This window comes from Gossypium arboreum, chromosome 7, assembly GCF_025698485.1.
Source record: "Gossypium arboreum isolate Shixiya-1 chromosome 7, ASM2569848v2, whole genome shotgun sequence".
Classification (NCBI taxonomy): Eukaryota; Viridiplantae; Streptophyta; class Magnoliopsida; order Malvales; family Malvaceae; genus Gossypium; species Gossypium arboreum.
Genome location: NC_069076.1, coordinates 78,869,939 through 78,893,969, shown reverse-complemented (window position 1 = coordinate 78,893,969; position 24,031 = coordinate 78,869,939). Strand labels below are relative to the sequence as shown.

At 32.8% G+C, this 24,031-nt stretch overlaps 1 protein-coding gene across 1 annotated transcript; it reads left to right on the top strand.

Moving 5' to 3' along the window:
• Positions 1-15,781: 15,781 nt before the first annotated feature.
• On the top strand, positions 15,782-23,123 carry LOC108453421 (uncharacterized). The gene is made up of 12 exons (XM_017751517.2): positions 15,782-16,983; positions 18,230-18,432; positions 18,502-18,699; positions 19,369-19,440; positions 19,914-20,009; positions 20,385-20,464; positions 20,650-20,725; positions 20,868-21,078; positions 21,222-21,418; positions 21,718-21,823; positions 21,927-22,010; positions 22,143-23,123. The coding sequence occupies exons 1-12, from the start codon at positions 16,470-16,472 to the stop codon at positions 22,892-22,894; spliced, it is 2,589 nt and encodes an 862-aa protein (XP_017607006.1). The 5' UTR covers positions 15,782-16,469; the 3' UTR covers positions 22,895-23,123.
• The last annotated feature ends 908 nt before the right edge of the window (positions 23,124-24,031 follow it).

Genomic DNA, 24,031 nt, shown 5'->3' with positions numbered 1-24,031 from the left:
AGTTCACCAATCTCACCTTTTTTCTACCCTAAGCTTATCCAACTAAACACCAAACAACACATCAATACGGTCTACACCAAACTGGTTGTTACAAAAAATGCTTAAAGACCTAGCTAGCAATTATCCAAATGATTGAAATGGTTTTTCAACCAATCATAAAATAGAGATAGTGGACTATGATGATGATGATGATGATGATAGTAGCCATTTAGATGGTTGTATAATTAAAGAATAAAACAAGATTAATTAAAGTTATAATCATGATTAACTAAATTAATATAATTCTAATCATGGTATAAATAGCAAAATAAATAGGATGAAAGAAGAACTATTTATCTTTCTTCTCTAATCGTCCATGCTAAAAGAAAAATAAGAATGAAAACCTTAAACTTTGTTCAAGCATTCAACCACAAATTTTCAAAAGTAACCAAGCAATTTTCTTAAAATTTTTAAAGAATTTGAATCATGGGAGCTTGATTTAGGTAGCTCGTGTGTTAGTTTGTTCAATTAGTCAATGTTTAACAAGTTTTCATTATAGTGAAATTGATGATTTTGAGCTTGATTTGAAGAAATTGATAGTTAATAAGCTTAGATTTTGATAAGGACTAAATTAGAAAGTAAGTTAAACTTGTTAGATAACTTTGTGACATTAGGGACTAAATTGAATAAATTAAAAACTATCATGACATTATGTTATGGATGAAAAGTATAAGGTCCCTAATGATAGAATGTGAAATAAGATTTTAGTCTAATGTTAGATATGAAAAAATACGAGTATCACAGATACAGTTTCTAAAATGAATAAAATGCAAAATGTGTTGGCAATGTATTTTAATGGGATTAGGATGTGAAATAACATTGTTTTATAATTGAATTCTCAAATGTAGCTAAAGGCGACGCTGACCCATCAAAAGAGAATGGAAAGACAAGAGTTATAGACGAGTAATGAAAACTCGGTTTGTACTTTTATAATTCGAGTTCAATATATATACTGTCATACATAATTGTTGCATACTAACAATTAAGGTAAGTTTATCACATGTCTCGTGATTCAGTTTGAATATGATGATATTAAATTGTCAAGAATTATTTTGAGCTTAACATAATCAAGGATACTATGAATTATGTGACTGCTCTCCTCGTTGCCCTTGCAAACAACAGGAGGAAATCAACACTAAAAACAACAATCGAATAAAATACTAAGTACGGTGTCTGCAAGTGTGACAAGTCAGTTGTAGTATAATTGTACAACAAGGTACAGAGTACTCCAAGGATCAAACCCACATAAATCAGCGATTGAACTAACTTTAGCTACAAACATGCATAATAAAGAGTCTAACCAACTAATCGCTAAACATTATAGTACAAAAAACCATAAAGTTAAGAATAATTACACTAATTTACAAGCTAGCTACAAAGGACCACATTGTAAAGCATGCAAAGTTATGAAATTAACAATTAAATAACAAACGGTGGTTGATTGACTTTGATGTGGTTCACCAATCCTCAAATTAGGGATCTAAATTGCTTAAACTCCTAAAATGGTTCCATTTTACCTCTCGATCTCAATTTTAACAAATTAGGCAAGTTAATCTAGATTATCTCTCGATCTCACCGGCTAACCTGAGATTAACAAATCGGTGCTTAGCAAGATTACCTATCAGTCTCACTTGCCTAGATTTTCCCTTAGGGGAATTAATCCTAAGTTTTATGTGTATTCAATTTAGTCCAATTTATTGCAACTTAGCCTCTCATTCAAAAATCGGCTTACCCACATCTCCATCAACCAACCCCTTTTAAAGTTTAGTTAACCATATTAAAAACTAAGCTAAGAAACATGAAATAAAAAACTATTGCAGCCATTAACATAAAACTTGAGAAAAAGATGAAAGTTTGGATTTTTAATTTAGAAAACTAAAAAGGAAAGTAACGATGAGCATTCAACAGTAAACTGAAGAATAAGAAACACAAAAGTGAGAGTCTGTAACAGATTAAACTAAAAGAAACTGAAATTACATTAAGCTAAAGAATAAACTGTGATTACAAGCAAAGAAAATGGACTAAAAGTGCAAATAAACCCTAGATACAGTGTTAACTAACTTAACTAACTTGAAGATTAATAAGAACAAGAAGAAAATTGTAGAAAGATTAAATATACAACTGTGACAGCCCAAAATTGACCCTAGTCGGGAGGTGGTTTCGGGACCACAAAACCGAGGCATAAAAATAATTTATAATTTATTTTGATGCCTATAATATGTGTTAATTCATGTGTGACATTTTGATGTTTCGATTTAGAGTTATAAATGTGAATTTCATTAGAAAGGACCTAGTAGTAAACTTTGAAAGTATGATGGGGAAAGGTGTGATGACTAGTTGAACATGCATGCAAAAATAAGGGATTTGCATGTCAATTTCCCCAACATGAAGTGGCCGGCCATGGCAAGAGTGGATGGGCAAAACATGTCATGAAACATGTTTTGTTGGTGCATTAGGGTGAAATAATAAAATAAAGAGCATGGGCAAAGAAAGAAAAAAATGGTCTCATCCATGCTTCCCCCTTGGCCGTGAGTTGAGAGAAAGGAAAAGAAAAAATTTGGTTCATCCATTCTTATTTTCTTTGGGCTGAAAATTCTAAGAAGGAAGGAAATTTTGCTCCATTTTTAGTTTAGAAGAGATCTAGAAGGAGATTTGGCTATACTTGCATCAAGATTAAGGTATGTTGAGGTTGTGTCATAAGATTCATGCTTGTTTTGGTTGCTAACTTGATGTGCATGTTAGCCATGGTTCAAATCCTTGCTATGCCATGAAAAATAGTATTTGGCCAAGGTTGATATTGTGTTAAAGCCATTGCATGCTAAATGTGAAGCTTGTTGATGATGCATGTAATGATGGATTGACTACTCTTGAAATTTCTTTTAGTATTCTTGAGTAGGACATTGAATTCTTTGTTTAACCATGACCGAAGTTGAAAGAGTATGGTTGTGATGTATTCGCCATGGTGCATTCATGAGCATGATTTATGCTTGTTACTTGATTGGTAAAATTTGTGTTTGGATGGGTATGAACCCCTTGAGATTGACCTTGCACCTATATGTGTATACATGTTTGCACATGATGTATTGGCATGACATATATACTATTTCAAGGTATATATTTGCTTGTGATGATGTTTCGGTTATGAAGTACATGAGAGATGTGTATTGAGCTACAATATGTAATCGTTAGTTAGTAAAATGCATGCTGTTTTTGTGTGGTATTAAGTGCATAATTGGCCTCAACATGGACATGCATATTCGCCACATGAGGGGAAATTGGTGTGCATGCATTCGGTTAGAGGCAAGCATATTGATGCCTATTCTTGGCTTAGAAAATTCGCTAAGAGGAATATTAACTAATGTGTTGAGTTCGATTCGTGATTTCGTACATATGCGACTTTGATGCCTAATGAGCATATATATTGGCTAGGTATCTTGAATTCCTCTTCGATGCTCAAATGATAAAACCAATTTATTTGTTAAATTAAGCTCAAGAGCAAAGGGAGCTAAATCCGATAAGGGAAGGAAAAAGTCGTCGAATAGCCGTCAAATCGTTCGACCACGCCCGAGGTAAGTTTTCGAGTATCGAAACTTAGATTTTGATTCGATTGAATGAAGTAATAAGCAATCGAAATTGTGCCTTTGTATGTGGCCATTGAGCCGAAATGATATTTTTGCTAAGTGAATTGTGCATAAAAGTTGTGTTATGAAATTGAAACAAAGATGTGTATGAATGTTCGAGTGATATCGGGCTAAGCCCAAGGCAATTGTGCGAGTTATGATATCCGGCTAAGCCCAAGGCAATTGGGCGAAGTTATGATATCCGGCTAAGCCCAAGGCAATTGTGCAAATTGTGATATCCGGGTTAAGTCCCGAAGGCCTTTGTGCGGGTTACCATAACCGGGCTATGTCCCAAGGCGTTTGAACGAGTAGCTATATCCGGATAAACTCCAAGGTATGTGATTCGAGAACTTTGAACTTGCTGGAAAATTTTCAGTTAATGCACTTGTGAAATTCCCAACAACAAGGTATGTTTTGTGTGTGCTTCGCACACTATGAGTAAGTGCGTATGAATATTCGCCTAATGATAAATGAGCTATCGGCATTAACTAGGCCGTTATTTGTGTATGAATATAAGAGTTGGGATTGTGAAGTAAGCATGTCTTTGAGAAATTGTGCATATGAATTATTGTTTAGCTACTTGAATGCTATGCTTTGGTTGTGTGTATATTATGGCTCGAAACTTACTAAGCATAAATTGCTTACGCCGTTTCTTTGTTTCTCTGTTTATAGATTTTGCTAGTTAGCGATCGGATTCGGGATCATAGAAGTTGAAGTCAACCACACTATCAAAGCCCTTTTTGGTACTCCTTTAGTTGAGTTTTGGATATGGCATGTATAGGACCACCCTCGGTTGTTTTTAAGTACTTTGTGATGTATATGTGTGCGGCCATGCGAAAATGGTTCGTAAAAGTGGAGTATGGAATTTGACCATATGTGGTTTGTAATTATATTTGGTTTCATGATGTGATTATGGTTTGGAATGAGAGTGTTGGTCACATGATCAGCCATTGGAATGGCTAAATATGATCATATGTGGACCTAAGTATGACTAGACTATAGTTGGTCTATGGGAACTACAATATAGGTAAAGCCTACCTTAAAAACAGAGGCTGCCAGCTGCAGTGACGTGGATGTGAAAAATCACCAAAATTTGTAGGAATGGTGTTAAATAGTGAATAAATTATGTGATCTAACCTTGACGAGTCTATTTTCATATGAAAGTAACGAAACGATCATATGAACAGTATACTGAGAGATATTAAAGTTCTCGTGAGACAGGCCCAGAACGGTTTCTGGGTCCCCTGTCGCGACTTTGAAAATTTACCATAAATTATCCAGAATGAATTAGAAGTCATGCCTTATATTTCCAGATTCCTTTTTCAGTATAGTTTCATTAGAAACAAACGGCATCAGTATTGAAACCCTGTACAGAGAGATATTCAAGTTGTAATGCGTGAAGGTCAGTGTAGTCGACCCCTATAACATGGGTGACTTTAACTAATAAACTGTACCAATTTCCCTGACCAAAAATTCTAGAAAAAAATCCAGGGATGGATATATGAGTCTAAATTCAGGTAAAATTTACGGAATCAGTTTCCGAGTTCTGTAACTCGAGATATGCTTTTTAAGGCAACAGTGACGCAGTTTTCCAGCTTGCCTGGGAATGTCAAGTTGGTCGGTGCTATAAGTGGTTTTGGCTTGTTAACCCCTCGTGTCCGACACCGGCAATGGTCTCGGGTTCGGGGTGTTTCAACAACTAAGGAAAAGGCTAAAAATATGAAACCCTAGAATATATGAAGAGAAAACTAAAGAGAAAAATATATGTCCTCCTCTCCTCAACTAAAATTAGTTGTTTTTAGAAACAAAATCTGACCCCATTTTTTATCAAAATACCCTTGAATGGGCCTTATCTGATAGGTACCTCGGTTGGACAAAGACTACACTAACGTCATTTTTTGTCCCATTTACGATGTTGATATTGAGATACCTAGGATAGGATATCACGACATTGGAATCAGTCTTGAAATGAGGTGCCCCTTAAAAGGTGGATATCGCGATACCCAAAGTGATTATCGCGATACCACTATAGGTGGTCTTTATCTTAAGCCTGTGGGAGGTGTCGCGATATCCATGCCATGATGTCTTGATACCTCTTTTTCAGAGATGTTTCCACATAATTTCTGGCCATTGTCGAGTACCTACATCACTCAATCAGACGTTAAGGTCCTCAATGGAACAATTGGCCAATTTGGGTCTCAAAATGAGTAAAAAGAGGCATTTACACTTATTTAATCGAAAATCTAAAAACTATGCTAAAATACATAAAAAACGCTAATTTCTTGAAAACAAGCTCCTTAAGTATAACGGGAAAGCCTAATTTGACATATAAAATTACAAATGTAACACCCCTTAACTGTGTCCGTCGCCGGAATAGAGTTACGGAGCATTACTAGAGTTTTCAGAACATTTACAGATATTTCATGTCAATTGCTATTCATTTTCCGAGATTATTCATAACTCCCCTTAAATGGACCATCGAGGCTGAATATGAGTATTAGAATTGAGTCGGGACTAAATCGAGAACTCAGATAATTTTTTGAAAAATTTCTAAAATTTTCCTAGATGCAGGGCACACACACCCGTGTGGTCAAGAGACACGCCCGTGTGACCCTAGTACATACCCGTGCTGCTGGTCGTGTTCAACTCTATGTAGCTCTCTGGCTTGTTCCACATGGCCAACCATACGCCTGTATGCTAGGCCATGTGGTTAATTTAATTTTTCAAAATTAGGTGCAGGTTTCACACGGCCAAGACACACGCCTAAGTTCTGGGCCGTGTAGCACACACGACTAAGACATACGCCCGTGTCTCTACCCATGTGCTCAATTTTTAGCATTTTGTTTCTCAAATTTAAGATGCAGGGGACACACGACCTAACCACATGCCCCATGTATCAGGCCGTGTGTCACACACGATCAAGACACACGCCCATGTGTTTACCCATGTGGACAAAATAAAGTCATTTCTAGCTTTATTTCTCACCTAAAACTTTGCCAATAATCTACACCAAAACTTACATTCATATACCAACCAATTCAAGCATTATAACTAAGTTAATTCTAACATCTAACATGGTACATCATTACATGCATTCATGTTTATAATCTTACCCTTTTGTGAACATACGTGTTAACATAATTTAATCAATCACACTAAACACATGGATATTCATCATGGTATAACTTTAAAATTTTACCAAAACAAATCTTTACTAGCCATTCCAATGGATAGATTACAATAAACCATTTACATGCCAATATGACCAATTAACCTATACATGCCATTATAACCAAAACTGATTTACCATATCTACCAAAATGGGCCGATGGATAGTGTGAGTGATCTCCGCCAAGCTTCCAATTCAACAAGCTTTCGATATACTATAAAATAGAGAAATAAAACTAAGTAAGCATATAATACTTAGTATGTTCGTATAACATGGTACTTAACATACCATTTATTTTATTTTAAGATAAATATGTAAGGCACATTCAATCAATTTGATCTCAAGCCCAACACATATCCTCATTGCCCTTATTAGTCATACATTCCACAATATCATCAAAAAACATATATGGGTTCCACACCAATCAGATTTCCAGACATATATGATTTCCACATCACATATTCATTTAACATGTATAAATTATATCTTTATATTACAAGTATATTTGCATAATAATTCATCTCGAGTTTAGATTATTTCATATCAGAACTTTACTCATATCATTCTAAATATCAATGTCACACGAGTAGTACACTCAAGGTGTACAAATCTATAATCAAGGATGAACATATTCATCAAATAAATTCCATGTACAAATAACATCATCTTATGTTTTCATATATCAATTATCATGTATCATCATTTTCATGTATTTCAAGCAGGTGTAACAACTCATTTCTTATTCATATCTTCTCATGTCAGGATTTTTCTCATTGAATTTATCTAAAATATTAATGGATACACAAGTAGTACACTCGAGGTGTACAAATCAGGATCCGTTAATTCATATTCAGAGGCACCCATTATGGTACATAACCTTGGAGCAGACTCTCGAGCCACATGTCAGGATGCTCAGATGAGTCATGTAACCATGTAACAGGACACTTATCCGGGCTAATCAGGAAACCCATAAGAGTTTAACTCAGGAAGCTTATAGAGCTTATCAGATATCTCCGAAGAGATAATATCAGGTAGCACCGAATAGGGTAATAGGAAGTTCAAGTAAGTCATGTCAGGAAACTCTTAAGAGCTCATATCAGGATGCTCATGTAGAGCTGCATTTGTGTCCACATTATATGCTGGATCACAACCGATTGAATCATGTAATAGGACACTCACAAAGAGCTGCGGTAGTGCGCAACACATGCTAAATCACTACCGATCAGGATGCTTGCAGGAACTATATAACAGGATGCTCGAGAGGGCTATATTGGGATTACTCATCCGAGCTAAATCCCGTCTACAACATATACAAGACCTTAATATTAATACGGAAAATACTGTATCCATCAACTTTCATTTATTCAAACGGGATTTAACATTTTTCAAGTATTATCAGGCATGTGATTATTTTATACATTTATAATATTCATATAATTCAAATAAATCCATTCCACATTAATTTCAAGCATAAAAATATCATTTTTATCATTTATCATTTATTGGACATTATCATTTATTTCAGGTATTATCACTTATTGGGCTTTGTCGGATATGTTTTCAATGTCATATATATATATATGACATTTATACAATTCACAAACACAACATTTAATTCAAGCATATAAATATACACAATTTAGTTACACGAACTTACCTCTACAAATGTTCGTGTACGTAAAATCTACTAATCCGATATTTTTCTCTTTTCTTCGTTCTAGCTTCGAATTTGGTCTATCTGGATCTATACGAGTAAATTTAACATCAATTTAATACAATTTAAACACAATTCAGTCCAATTTACATCTTAGGAAAAATCACCATTTTGCCCCTAAACTTTTAATTAATGATGATTTCGTCCCTAAGCTCGAAAAATGAAATTCATGCAATTTAATCCTTGTTCCAAGCCTAGAAAATTTTTACATCTAACATTTACAGCACATGTATTTCATAAAATTTAGAATTTTTCCATGAATTTTACAATTTTTCAATTTAGTCCCTAAATCATGTTTTCATCAAAATTCACTTTGTAAAAGTTGTTTATCTATCAAAAATCTTTCATTTTCTACCATAAATTTCAAAATTTCAGTATATTCATCCATGTAAAAATTTTCATACTTTGATAACTTTACAAATTAATCCCCAAAATAGCTAGATTAGGTTATCCCGGTCTCAAATATATAAAAATTACTAAAAACAAGACTTGAATACTTACCCAATTAGCCAAGAAAGCTTGCTTTCTCTTTCCTAGGGTTTCCATGCATTTTGGAAAAGAAGACGAGATAAAATGATGATATTTTTTTATTTAATTAATTTATCACCTTTTATTTTTCATCTTTCCAATTTCATCCTTTTCTTTATTTTATTTTTCATGGATGAATCATCATCCTTAACAACTAAGCATTTTTAATGGTCTAATTATCATATAAGGACCTCAAATTTAAAGTTTTATAGCTATTTAATCCCTTTAGCTATTAAAACTCAACTTTTGCACTTTGTGCAATTTGGTCCTTTATCAAATTAAACATTTCACACAATATTATTATCAATATTGTAGATCATAAAATAGTATTAAAATAATTGTTTTCTTTTTAGACTTGAATATGTGGTCCCGAAACCACTGTTCCAATTTTATAAAAAATGGGCTGTTACAACGAAGATTATTATGATATGTGATATTGAACATATATGGATTGATTCATTGATTACCCTGAGACTCAGTTATAGTTGGCATGTCATAGGATTGTTTGTGTGGGTTATACTTCGGTTATATATCGACTAGTGTTGGGTGCAAATTACTTCGGATGTTCCGATGAGTGCTAGACGTACGCACATTTTACTTCAGTTATATCAATGATCATTGGGAAAAATTATACTTCGAACAATCTGATAGGGGTGTTCAATCGGTTAACCAACCCGAAATAACATTAACTGAATTAACCGACCTTTCAAAATTTTTAACCGTTAACCGAACCGAATTTTTTTCAAAAAAAATTAATCGAACCGAAAATTTTTCGGTTAATTCGGTTGGTTAACTGAATTAACCAAAAATTATATGTTTTTTTAATTTTTGGTTAAAATAAGTATAAAATTAACCGAATTAACCGAATTAATCGAATTAACTGAATTACCCGAATTACCCGAATTAACCGAATTATTTGTATAAAATTATAAGTTTTTTTTTTATTTTTAGTTTTAGATTTTTATTTTTATTTATTAAATTATTTGTAATTTTTATGATTGGGTTGGGTTGGGTGCTTGGGTTAATATTTATTAGATTGGGTATTTGGGTTTATGTTGGATTGGGTTTGAGTGAATTGTGGGCTATTTATTTATTAAAATTTTATTTATTAATTTTTTTGGTTAACCGACCGATTTTGAACAGAATTAACCGTTAATCGAAAACTCAAAAAATTATTAACTGACCCCCAACCGAATTAATTCGGTTAACCGACCGACTGACCGAGTCGATTAACCGAATTTTTTTGGTTTTACCCGAATTTTGCACACCCTATGATCTGATGAGTCCTGAGAGCTAAATAGGTGTAATGGTCGGCTGATCCGTGTATCTGCTCTGAATTCTTGTTTGGTTAATAGAGATTATAAAGCACGAACTTGATAAATAATATTTGAATTGAAATGATGATATGAAATTGTACTACATGTGCATATATGTGAAAGGTGACTAAAGACAAAATTTGAAAGACCATGCAAACCAATTTATACAAGTCTGGAGGGTTGTTAGTAAAAAGTAAAACATGATATGTTATATTGATTGCCAATTATGATAGTGTGTAAATTGGTATATATAACATGAATAGTTGAAATTGAAATGGTAAATAACTGGTCATGTAAAGTGCTCCATTCCTATGGGTGGGCATCTTATGATTTTTTAAAAAAAATCAAACCAACTTACTAGGATTAAAACTAATATCCAATATTATAAAGAGTAGCTGAAATGCAATAGTAGTTACGGTTCTCTTCTCCTTCCTATTCCTAAAAAAAAAAAATTCTTCCCAAAAATTCTAGCAACCTAAAGAAATTGAAGCATGGATTAAGCTTAGGTCTAATTTTTGATGTGTATTTACTTTTCTTTTATATGGAATGAGACGGAAGCGGATCGAATTCAAGTTGTTTGACTCAAGAAGGAAAGATTTAGATTTGATCTGAAAAGTAGGAATAAATTAATTTAGTAATAAAGAAGTCAAAAACAGTAAAAGAAGAAATTTGAGAACAAAGAAAAAATAAAAATAAAAATATATAAATAAATAAATAAATAGATGAAATTTAAAAGTGGAGGATGGATTGAATAAATCGATGGTTATGATGGATAAAAGGATAAATGTCCAATTAAACCCTTTGATATACAAATCCCAACAAATTCAATTAATGACGCTAATCAACCCTCTAAAAAATAGTCATTGGCAAATTAGAGGGTGAAGAATGAATTCTTACGGCTCTTTGAAGAAAATCGAGAAGACAACAACTTCTAACAATCACAAGAAAGAAATCTTACACAAGAAACAAACTCCCAAAGTTGAAAACTTTACTAATGAAAACAATTGTCTCCTTAATGAACAATGAAGAAGCATTTATATAGGCTAGCTAAATAAATCTAAATAAAACTCTTAAGTATACTAGGACTCTAATTAACCTAAAAAAAATTGTTTTAAACTAAACTTTCTTGTTTACATAAAACTCCTAAATAACTTAAAATACTTAATAATAATAATAAATTTTAGAATAATAAAATAATAAAATAATAAAATAATAAGAGCTGATAAATACAATATTGGGATTATATATAATAAAAATTAAGCCTAAAACCCGAACCCAATATGATTTAAACTCGAATTAAAAGCCCGAAATTCATAATTCTCGTCATAATCCCGTCCGGATATTCTACTTGCGTAGTCTTCACTAAAATGATCATAAATTGAGCTCCCGAACTTAAAATCGAGTGATTCAAAGAACATTTTGAAGTTAAGAGATAGATATTTGAATGTTATGAGGACATCTTAACCAATAAATACCTGGATCCCATCCAAAAAGTTGTCCCAAGTATGATGATTTCCCAAATTTGAAAATTGGCAGCTTCGGTGAATGAAATTTAATAAATTTCACCCCATCCGTGCATGTATTATTCTTATTCTTTAGTCTACTATTTTGTTATGTTCAATATATTATCTTTTAAGAATATATAAATATATTGTATATATTTTAGGCATATATTTAGGCATATATTATATATCTTTCCATATATTTAGGAATATATTATATATCTTTCCTATTCTCACGTGACTATTGCAGTATAAATATTATATGTACTCTAAATGTCTATGAATAAGATTGAAAGGGATTACCCTATTCTTGTCATGGTATCAAGAGCTTAGTTTCCATTTTATTTATTTATTTATTTATTTATTTTCTTCTTCAAGTCGTTTGCTTATTATCTTTTGTTTTGCTTGGCGGCGCGGCGGTGTCAGCCTTTAAGTTGGCTATCGCTTGCCTTTTTGTCCCTTCTACCAACATTTTCTTTCTTTATTCTTCTCATTCACTGTTTTCTGATGTCCTTTTCTCGATTTAATAATATTTTTTGAGGGCCTTGTCTAAACTTGGTGTTGTAACACACATTTTTTTTTATTGGTCTCAATGGTTGGCGACGATTCTTCTTTTCCACCACCACTACGAGTCGGTCAATGGACATGGTGATGGCTTTAGAAGAACGAATGGTCAATCTCGAGGGGCCTATGGGGGACGTGAGAGAGAGGTTCGAAGAGGTTAAAGGATACACTAATGAGTTTGATTCAATGAAGGATCAATTTAGGGACTTTATGTTGGAGTCTTACAAGACCAATGTGGTTAGAATGGAAGGGGCCTCAATTCCACTAAGAATAAGCTGACAAAGAGGAACAATGCTCTTGAAGCCATAATTAATCTGCGTTGCATATTGCAACTGAAGTGGATTATCACTTTGTTAGGGATGCAATCTAGGATGGGTTGATTGCTCCTTCTTATGTTCCAACCTCCATTTAGTTGGCTAACATTTTTTTAAAGGCACTTGGCAAAATAAAATTTGAATACCTTCTGAGCAAGTTTGGCATTTATGATCTGTATGCTCCAACTTGAGGGGTGTTAGGATATTATTATGGGATATTATCTTTTAGGAATATTAAAATATATTACATATCTTTTTGGCATATATTTAGGAATATATTATATATGTTTTCATATATTTAGGAACATATTATATATCTTTCTTATTCCTACGTGACTATTGCAAGATAAATATTATGTATACTCTTGAGATCTATAAATAAGATTGAAAGGGATTACCCTATTCTTGTCATTTATTTATTATTTAGAATTTTATGCATCTTTTCATTATTTTAATTTTTTATGTAGTTTTTAATATTTTATAATTTTTAAAAATTTTGTTTTTAATGATTTTATGTTGTTTTTATTTTTAAAATTTGTATTTTTTAGAATCAATACCAAATGAGTTAATTCACTAGACGTCTCTAAATTATGACATTGATTCTAAATTGGTCCTTAAACTTGTAAGCGTTTTAATTATATCCACAAACTATCAAGATTAAATCAATTAGGTCTCATGGTTACTAAAACCGTTAATTTAACTTAAGTAACATGTTAGATCTTATATGAATAATTTAAAATAAAATTTTAAAGAAAAATAAAATATTAAAATAAAAATATTAAGTGAAAAAATTTAAAAGAAAATTGAAATGTTGTAGCATAATTTTTAAAAGTAAAAATTAATTTCGTTTAAAAACAATAAAAACTATAAGCAAAGTTATGCATCAATGTTTTAGTTTTTATTTTTCATTTTAACTTTTCTCTTCTTTTTTTTCATTTTAACGTTTTAGTTTTCTTTATATTTTCATTTTAAATTAAGAAACATAAGATCTAATGTGTCATTTAACAGTTAAATTAGCGGTTTTAGTAATAGAAGGACTTGATTGATATAACCTTAATAGTTTGGAAAAATATTTAGAATATTTTAAAGTTTGAAGACTAATTTATAATTAGGTTTGTAGTTTAAGGATGTTTGGTGCAAATAACTCATATCAAATTGACCATATGTATAAACATTTAAAGCTAATTTTTTAAAATTTAAATTAAATTAAAAAATTATAAACATTAAGAATTAAATTCACCATTATATTAATTTTAAGAGAATGTATTATCTTTTGGTTAACTATATAACTGAAGCATAATTAAAGAAGAATTCAAAATTCAAAATTGAAAATTTTTATAATTGAGAAACCAAAATAGAAAGAATATCGTTTAGTTTCCCCATGCAAACCATTATTTGATAAAAATAAAAATATTGATTTAATTAAGATACTTAACATTATTCACGCCGGAACATGTGATCTCCATTCAGTAATTACTAAATATTGTCAAAGCACAAATAGTGATGGTCCAACAAAGATTCTATAACAAACCAACACACATTTACGGCACCGTTTAATATTTGGCTGTCCCTTTCTGTTTACAGCTAGCTCTCTCTCTCTCTCTCTCTAATGATTTGGCACGTGTGATTTGGAGTGAAGAAAAGAAAGCCCAAAAAGAAAAATGAATAATACCATATTTGGTCCCTGTATTTTGTTATATCATTTGATATGGTATATCCACTTTGAAAATGTCTATTTGGGTACTTTAAACATTACTTTGTAGGATGTCAGATGTCAATTTTTTATTAGAATTTTTAATTTCAAATAATAGAAGGAACCTCAAATTAAATAACTTGAAAATTATTTTACCAAAAAATAAAAAATAAAACAAATAGCGGATGAGAAAACAAATAGATTCCCAAGCTTGAAGGGATCTATAAAAGAATAGTGCCAAATTGTGTTTAACTCCATGATTAAAAAAAAAAATTCACGACTTTATTAACTTATAGGATGTATTTTCTCTTTCTTCGATATCTATAAATCACTAACTTGATTTATTATTTATTTATTTGTTTCAAAATAGATGTTCTTTTTCTCTTCAATATTTCAATGATTGGTTTGTTCTGGTAATCGGATATAATTTAATTTTTAATTTATAAAAATTACGTTCTACAAATTTTACAGATTTTCAAATTTTGAAAACATCTTGATTCAAAATTTAATCCCAGTCAAACATTAAAAAGTTGTTAAAAGTTAAAAACCAATTACAACAATAATGTCAGCCTTGGAATGGATTCCATCTCCAATTAAGGGATATTATTGGTATAATATCGGTAAAAAGAAAAAAGTTTACAAGCAAGTTTAAATGATTAAAATAGATTAAATTTTATACAACACCTAAAATTAAGTATAATCTCTTAATTCATTCATAAATAAAAGATAATACACTTCAACATACAAACTTACATTCTATTACATTAAAAACAATATTTAAGTATTTACACGAAGACAACAAAATTTATTTATTTTTAAATAATACATTTAAAATGATTGTTGTTGTTAAATTAATTTAAATGTTGAATAACAAGTTTAACCCAGACTCAACGTGGCAATTAAGCCTTAAAAAACGCATGGATGGCACAGAATTATGGTAACAAAAACTAGAGAAAGCGAAAAAACAAAAAGGCATAATTCTTATTGTAATCCCTTCAAATGTTTTAGATTTAATTTTTATACTTTAATGAAATTATTTCTACAACATTATACTCTTACTATTGGATTAAGAGATTGTTGGTAGGAAAAATAATCTTAAACAGTTGTTAATTATTAAATGAATATGTTTAAATTCTAACTAAATTTTCTAGCTGCCTTAAGTGCACCAATAACCATAAAAGAACAATTAATAACGTCATCAAGTTGGATCTACCAGTATAGAATAAGATTAAATTTGAAATTCAACATAGTAAAGGACTAAAACCCTAATTAGACCTAAAAAATCCTGACTTTTAAGCGAAGGCAGTTGAAATAAATGGATGGGTTTCACTTAAGATCACGGAGATTCTCCTTTACTTTGCTTCGTGATTCTCTTTCACTGTAAAACTAGAAATGCCGATTCTGTCTCTGTGTCTGACTCAGTCGACAAACCAAACCCCCTTGGAAAATGACTTATTACCCGTGATAATTCTCTGACTCTTCCCCCTATAAAAAATCTTTGTATTTCAATTATTTTTTATCCAATTTTAAAGCATAAAAAAAGATAAAAACATTTCTTACCTTTCACGAGATGTCTTTCTAACTTTGTTTGAATGCTTGGGGTTCTCTGCTCTGTTTCTTTTTTTTTTTTTTTGTATAAATGAAGAGAATCGGGAGTCACATGTTGCGCTATGCTTTAAACTATTCCTACTATAATTCTTTTCTTCTATCCTTCTTAGCTTGAAGTTGGGGTCTTAGCTGCTTCTTTTTAGGTTTCTGGGTAATTTGTTAATAAAGTTGCAACCTATATAAAATTATTATTATTCTAATGGGGTCTTAATGATTTTTACTGTGTTGGGAATATTCAATTCAATACATTTTTTTGGTTGTCCTTTCTGGGTTTTGGATAATGTTCATTGGTGTTCTTGGAGAACTTCTTTGATCCTTGTCTCAGTTTCGCTACCATCTTTAATTTAATTCTATAGAAATATTTGGTTTTTTTTTTTTTTTGAAGTTTTCGTTGAAAGAAAAATGAAGGGTTCTACTCTGTTTCAAGTATTAGCTATTTTATCCGTAATTGGGAGTGTTTTGAGCAAGGAGTGTACCAACACTCCAACTCAACTTTCATCGCATACTTTTCGTTACCAACTGTTGAAATCACATAACGAGACATGGAAACAAGAGATGTTTGCTCATTACCACTTGATCCCAACTGATGACTCCGCTTGGTCTGATTTATTACCAAGGAAAATCTTAAGACAAGAAGCTGATGAACTGAGTTGGTCAATGATGTATAAGAAAATGAAGAATCCTGGTAGTTTCAAGGTGGGTGGAGATTTCTTGAAGGAGATATCTCTGCATGACGTTAGATTGGATTCAGATTCGATTCAAGGAAGAGCACAAGAGACCAACTTGAAGTATTTATTGATGCTGGATGTGGATAATTTGGTTTGGAGTTTTAGGGAAACTGCAAATTTGCCAACGCCTGGGAAGCCATATGGAGGGTGGGAAGCCCCAGATATTGAGCTCCGTGGTCATTTTGTCGGTAATCATTGCTTTGCTTCCATTTCCATGCTGTCAAAAAAGCTATTAATTTACTGTCTTTTTGCATGCCATTGTAATTTATTATTAAATTATGTTATTCTGATGCGGAAACATTTAATTCAACTACTTTTTGCTCATTTAGAAGGGGATTCTCTATAACCTTTAAAAAGTAAATGAATGAATGGGAAATGGAACAGTAATCATGCCATTCTTCTTTTTCGTTTTTGAAGTCTACTTTTCTGCTAGTTTCCATGCAGCAACTTTTGCAGTTAGGTTTTGATAGTAAACTTGGGAGATTGGCGGTTTGAATTAGGGACATCCTTTTTGGAGTAAAGTTTTGGCTTGTTAGGGTTCTCTTCTGCTTTATTACTCTTCTCTCTTGTCTAAAGGAGCCCCTTAATCTTGACTGGAAAGAATTCTGGCCTGATCTATGTTTCTCATAGTCGAATGCGAGTGTTTGATACGGCTATAAGTCCAACACGGGTATGGTCAGACATTTTTAAGTTTCTTCATGTATGAATTCTCGGAGATCACATACCATTCCCATGTGTTGGACACGAGTACTTAAACAAAAATGAAGTCGGAGCAACATAGCATCTAATCCATATACATCACTTGCTCCTTTTCTAGCCTTTGAGCATACTTAGTAAAAGCATTAATTCTACTCTATTCATACCTTTAGGTATCCATTGCAGCCAAAGAAATTCATGATACTACAATCCGATATGTTAGTTCCAAATTTCACTTGACAGTCTGATAATCTCTCCATTGATCCATTTATTTATATGGTTCACTAGTCTACCACCCCTGCTAAATCGCAAGTAGAAACTTTGTTGGGACCTTAAAAGTTAATTCAGGTTATATAACCATTTATAAGCCGTTCAAGATCAAACATTAATTGACATGATCTATGAAGCGTTGCTTTGTTGGTCAAGTAAAGATTTCTTTTCTTTTTAATATATCTGCTATGGCATTTTGAGAGGACTTTGTAATATTTTAATTCTCAGTTCTGTCTGAAGTTAGATTTTTTCCATTTTGTAGCTATTGTGGATAGATTCTATTCAAGTTCCCTGCCATGTTAGTTGCAAAAATGTTTAGATTCTCCTGCTACCTTGCTTTTGTTTTATACATGGGTGTCGATGAAACTTTAATGTGCTTGAAGCAAGTTACACCTCTCAACTTTTATTTTTGCTTTTTGATCATTGATTGTAAATTTATAATCTAAAATTACCTTTCGTATCTTGAAGGGCATTACTTGAGTGCAACAGCTCAGATGTGGGCTAGCACTCACAATGACACTCTCAAAGAGAAGATGTCAGCCGTTGTGTCTGCGCTTTCTGCCTGTCAGAAGAAAATGGGCACAGGATATCTTTCTGCATTTCCATCGGAACTTTTTGATCGCTTCGAAGCAATAAAACCTGTCTGGGCTCCATACTACACCATTCACAAGGTAGATTCGAGTTCTGCAGTTTGATGTTAAGGAGATGTATGATAACTTCTAACTTGGTCATTTTCACAGATCTTGGCAGGTCTCTTAGATCAATATACATTTGCTAATGATGCTCAAGCTTTAGTTATGACAACATGGATGGTCGAATACTTCTATAATCGTGTTCAGAATGTGATAAGAACGCACACTGTGGAGAGACATTGGTTGTCTCTTAATGAAGAAACTGGTGGTATGAATGATGTCCTCTACAGGTTGTTTGCCATAACGGTGAGTAAACCATTTTGTTTAAGTTCTTCAGCTTCTATCTGAATTCTTTACTTCAACAACGTGGTTTAAATTGTCAGTCTTGGCTTGCTTGTTTTGAGTGTTTACTGGCATATGTAAGAAATTTGAAATTTCCATTTAGCACAGCATTCAGAACATAAGAGTTTAACAACCGTGCATAGCATTTCACGTTTTTTAGTGATGTTTGACAAATTACTCACTATCTCAGATAGTTAAAAAATATTGGAAAGCTTATTGGGCTTTCAATGCTTGATGAGAAGCAAGCCTTTGAATGTTCTTAGTATGACATAAGCATTCATTTTGTCAGCTATATGTGTGTCCAACAAACTAATCTAAGCTTATGACTAGATAATCAATTATGAACAAAATATGACTGTGAAAGAAGCAGCACCATGATGGCCTGATATTTGCCTAATATGATGGGTCTGTGCTTTGTGCAAACTGTGATTCTAAAGGCCTTAAAATTTATTCACAAGGAGAAAAAAAAGATCGAGGTCTTGAATTTTCTAAGCTGTAAAACTTGTTATCTAGCATTTTGACTTGATAAAGCTGGCATAATTCTTATCACTGTCTCTCTGAGTGTAGTTGCAGAGTTCTTAGATTAACTTTATGAATTTTATTTGATTGAGTTTTTCATTTTACTTTGTGCAGGGGAACCCAAAGCATTTGTTGTTGGCTCACCTTTTCGACAAACCCTGTTTTCTAGGATTGCTTGCAGTTCAGGTAACTTTCGAGATTTCTTTTGTTTAAAAAAACTGTTGATTCATATATCAGTCTACTGTTTCGTATGTATCCTACTGATAAAAATTAGCCCAAAAAAAAATCGGAAGTGTTATGCTATTTGTATCTAAACCATTGACAAATCAAATCTTATGGAGCTTCAGTTTCTGAAGTGTTGGGGCCAGAGAATGAGAATGTTCAGAAATTTGAGATGAAAAGTTTCACAAGAAAAATTGCTCTGAAGTTGAGTACTGAAGTTCCTTCCAGGTGGAACATATTAAGTTCTAAGGTTGCAGAAGCAATATGTTCAAGATGACCCAAGACTTTGAATAATGAATTTATGCGAGATTTAGTTTCGTTTAGGGGTTTCTGGTTGATCAAAGTACGCTCTTATAGTATGCAGGAGGCAGAAATATGACAATGAAGCAAATAGTTATTTTAATACCATGTACTATTATTAACTCCTCGTTTTATAGGCTGATGATATATCGGGGTTCCATGCCAATACACACATTCCTATTGTTATTGGATCTCAAATGCGGTATGAAGTGACCGGTGATCCACTTTACAAGGTAAATAGCTTGATATGCTTTATTCCTAAACTGGGATTGATTGAAAACAAACGTGATTTCAATACTGTGTTAAGACATCCAATGTAGAATAAATTCCTTAAACATAGTAATGGGGATATAACACCATTTTTGCCCATTGCGCTACTGATTTCTGGATGCTGTTGCTGCATATGTAATTTTCTTGTTGTGCTATGAGAGGCTTGTATAATTATTCTTGGCATTTCTTTTTCTTTGGTTTAGAGGTTCTCGATTTAATGCCGTCACTACCTTGTCTTTTCTCTAATGATTTAAATTGTACTGAAGGTGGTTTTGAATACTACTTTAAACATTCTAATTGCTTCTTCTTCTTCTTTTTTTCTTATTTTGTGATGCCAGACAATATCAACATTCTTTATGGACATTGTTAATTCTTCTCATAGCTATGCAACAGGAGGAACATCAGTCAGCGAGTTCTGGTACTAACTTGTCGTTTTCAAGATCGCATTTTCTGTTCTTCTATCAAATAATCTTTCCTTTCACTTGGTGCCAATTTGGTCTCCTAATTTTTAGTTTAGAACAATAGTTGAAGCTTTATCTAATTACTTTTGTTCCTTCCATTGCTGGTCTATTCTGTTGTGATTCTGTATTTCCCTATGAGAAGGTCAGATCCAAAACGACTGGCAAGCACATTACAGACTGAGAATGAAGAATCATGCACAACTTATAACATGCTCAAGGTTTGTCCATTGCTCTTTCAATCTATGAATTTCATGCTGGATCTTAGTTATTTTGGGGTCCTGAAAGATTTTGATCAATCGCAATATCAAAACAATTTTATGTGGGGATATAGAAATGAAAACCTTTTTTTGGCGGTTTCAGGTCTCTCGCCACCTATTTAGATGGACAAAAGAAGTGGCATATGCAGATTACTATGAACGGGCCCTCACAAATGGTGTACTAGGCATCCAAAGGGGGACAGAACCTGGAGTGATGATTTACATGCTACCACAAGGTCGTGGAGTCTCAAAGGCTGTAAGCTACCACAAGTGGGGAACGCCATTTAATTCGTTTTGGTGCTGCTATGGTACAGGTTAGGGTTCATTGCCCATATTTAACTATACCTTCCATGATAAATGAACTGCAGTGAACTTTTCTCCGACCATTATGGCCATAGATGCATATTCTGCAGTTCTTCCCATCATGTAATAGTTTTCCTTCTTGTTCCCTCGGCAGGAATTGAATCGTTTTCCAAGTTAGGAGATTCTATATATTTCGAAGAGGAAGGGAGCGTCCCTAGCCTTTACATTATCCAATATGTATCAAGTACTCTAGATTGGAAATCAGGAAAAATTGTGCTCAACCAGAAAGTTGATCCTGTTGTTTCTTCAGATCCATACCTTCATGTGACGTTGACTTCCTCTTCGAAAGAGGTACTTGAAACAACAAATTCATTTCATGGTCCAAGCATGTCTTCATTGCATGTATGTTCCCTTTTAAATTATTTTATATGGATTAAAGAAACTTGCGAAATGCAGTGATCAAACATGGCTCCTGTCTTCTGGTTGGACTTAATGTTTATATTATTAGCTTCTGTACATATTTTATTAAGGCTTCACATCATAGAGAAAAAGAAAGACTTTTCAGTTTCATCAAGTGTATGACTAATTGCACTTAACTCTTTATGTGGAATGGAAACACGGAAAGATCATTCGGAACCTGATTTGTGCAGGGAGCTGAGCAATCATCTACTTTGAATTTGAGGATACCAATCTGGACCTCGTCAAAAGGTGCCAAGGCAACACTAAATGCTCAGAATCTCGACCTACCAGCTCCTGGTGCGGAATATAATCATAATTTGCTGCTCTCTTTTTTTATAAGAAGATCTTCAGTTTTTCTAAAATGTTAATTCTTTCTTATGTGCATTGCATTTCAATTCAGGTAGCTTCTTACAGGTGAAATGGAGTGGTGGCGATAAACTGACACTTAATTTGCCAATTAGTATAAGAACTGAGCAAATTAAAGGTATATTCATTAGATGATGAATTCCTAGTTCCCTGTATATGCAAAATGATGTGTTTCACTTATTTTGTATAATCTGCAAAATAACCATCAATAACATGAAGGTTGAACTCTTTTCTTTAAATAAAATTTCAGATGACCGACCTGAGTATGCATCCGTGCGGGCAATACTTTATGGCCCATACCTGCTCAGCGGTTATAGCAGCGGTGACTGGGACATAAAAACCGGCTCAACAGGTTCAGATGCGGACTGGATTTCTCCAGTTCCTGCTTCTTATAACAATCATCTTGTTACTTTTTCCCAAGAGTCTGGTGAATCAACTTTTGTCTTAACAAACATGAACCAATCTATCCGAATGGAGAAGTTCCCTAAAGCTGGAACTGATGCTGCTATTCGTGCCACGTTCAGGCTCATCTTTGATGACACCTCGGAAAAAATTTCAAGCATTGAAGAAGCCATTGGTAAAACTGTCATGCTTGAGTCCTTTGACTTTCCAGGAATGGTATTAGTGCCGCAAGGAACGGAAAATAATCTTGTGGTAACTGATCCTCCCAATGATACTGCAACTTCTAGTTTTGGCATAGTTCATGGATTGGATGGAAAGGACAATAGTGTGTCATTGGAGTCGGTAACCCAAAAGGGATGCTACATATATAGCGGTGTAAACTATAGTTCTAGTGTTGGCATGAAGCTCAGCTGCAATTCATCCTCATCATCATCTGAGGCCGGATTCAGTCAGGCAACCAGCTTTACAATGAACAACGGATTAAGTGCATACCATCCAATCAGCTTTGTTGCAAAAGGGAGAAATAGGAATTACCTTATGGTACCATTGCAGAGCATCAGAGATGAATCTTACAGCGTATATTTCAATATGCAACCATAGGTGTAATCAGGTTCAGGTGCAGATGAGGTAATGTTGATTTTGATTAGAGGCTTTGAACCTGGTACTGGTCTTACCAGTCAGTGTATGCTGTTGGTTGGGATTGTATTTGTATTGATTTAGATTACTTGGGAGTTACGTGGTGATTGTTTTACGAATAAATTCAAACATAAAAAATATTATTTGGTTGCATGGAATGAAGATATTCTGAATCTTTGCAACAAAATAGAAACACTGATACAGGTACTCGAAAATAGTCCACAAGTAACAAGCCTACTCGTTTTGTCTTATCATTAAATAAATATTCCAGTTCCAATTATCAAAATCATTTTATAATATGGAGAATATGCAAGTTTTATTGCCAGGACGTTCGAGATTAAAAATTAATCATATGTAAATTAATTATTCTATTTATTAGGTTTATACTTGTTAAAAATAATTAGAATATTTACAAGATAATTCAAATAGCCATTTTATTTCAAGTAATAGATTAAAATTTATATCATTATAAAGATATAATAAAATTTTATTTATGCAATATTAAATTTGAACTTGAATATTTTTACATGTGTCATCAAAGCTAAATTAGAGATTACATATGGTTTTTCATTGAAATTCTTTGAATCATTTCATTGAAATTCTTTGAATCATTCTTTAGGGATCCATAACATACCTATAATCTTTTAAGGGATAATGGCATAGATGACTTCTATACTTTGAAATTTATTCTAATGTGATACCTATATTACGTAACTATATTTTACTTCCATTAATCATTTTGGTACATGATCCTAATGTCATTACATTTTTTGATGCGTGGCATGTTGACCAATCAAGAAATACTGTGTGTCTGTTTATCGACCTTTGACCAGTTAATTCAAGCCCTTACAAGCAATTAGTCCCTTCTTTTTTATTTGCAATGGAAAATCAAACCTCTATTTACGTTATATAATTGTCCTTATACTTAAATCACATCGCTATCATCCCACCTTTGCCACATGAACTCCCTTTTTTGGTTTTTTTTTTTTTTAATTTGGCTTGTTTTAATTTTCTCAACCTGTATGATTCATCAAAAAGCCTGAATAAAATCCCTAGGTAACCTCACAACCATTAGTACCATATGGAGACATCAGAAAACCA

Bases quoted from the DNA above. Each gene is read 5' to 3' on its own strand.
- LOC108453421 (XM_017751517.2), top strand. From the start codon at position 16,470: ATGAAGGGTTCTACTCTGTTTCAAGTATTAGCTATTTTATCCGTAATT. The intron at 18,433-18,501 runs GTAGATTCGAGT...TCATTTTCACAG, and splicing joins CATACTACACCATTCACAAG to ATCTTGGCAGGTCTCTTAGA. The intron at 20,010-20,384 runs GTAAATAGCTTG...TTGTGATGCCAG, and splicing joins CCGGTGATCCACTTTACAAG to ACAATATCAACATTCTTTAT.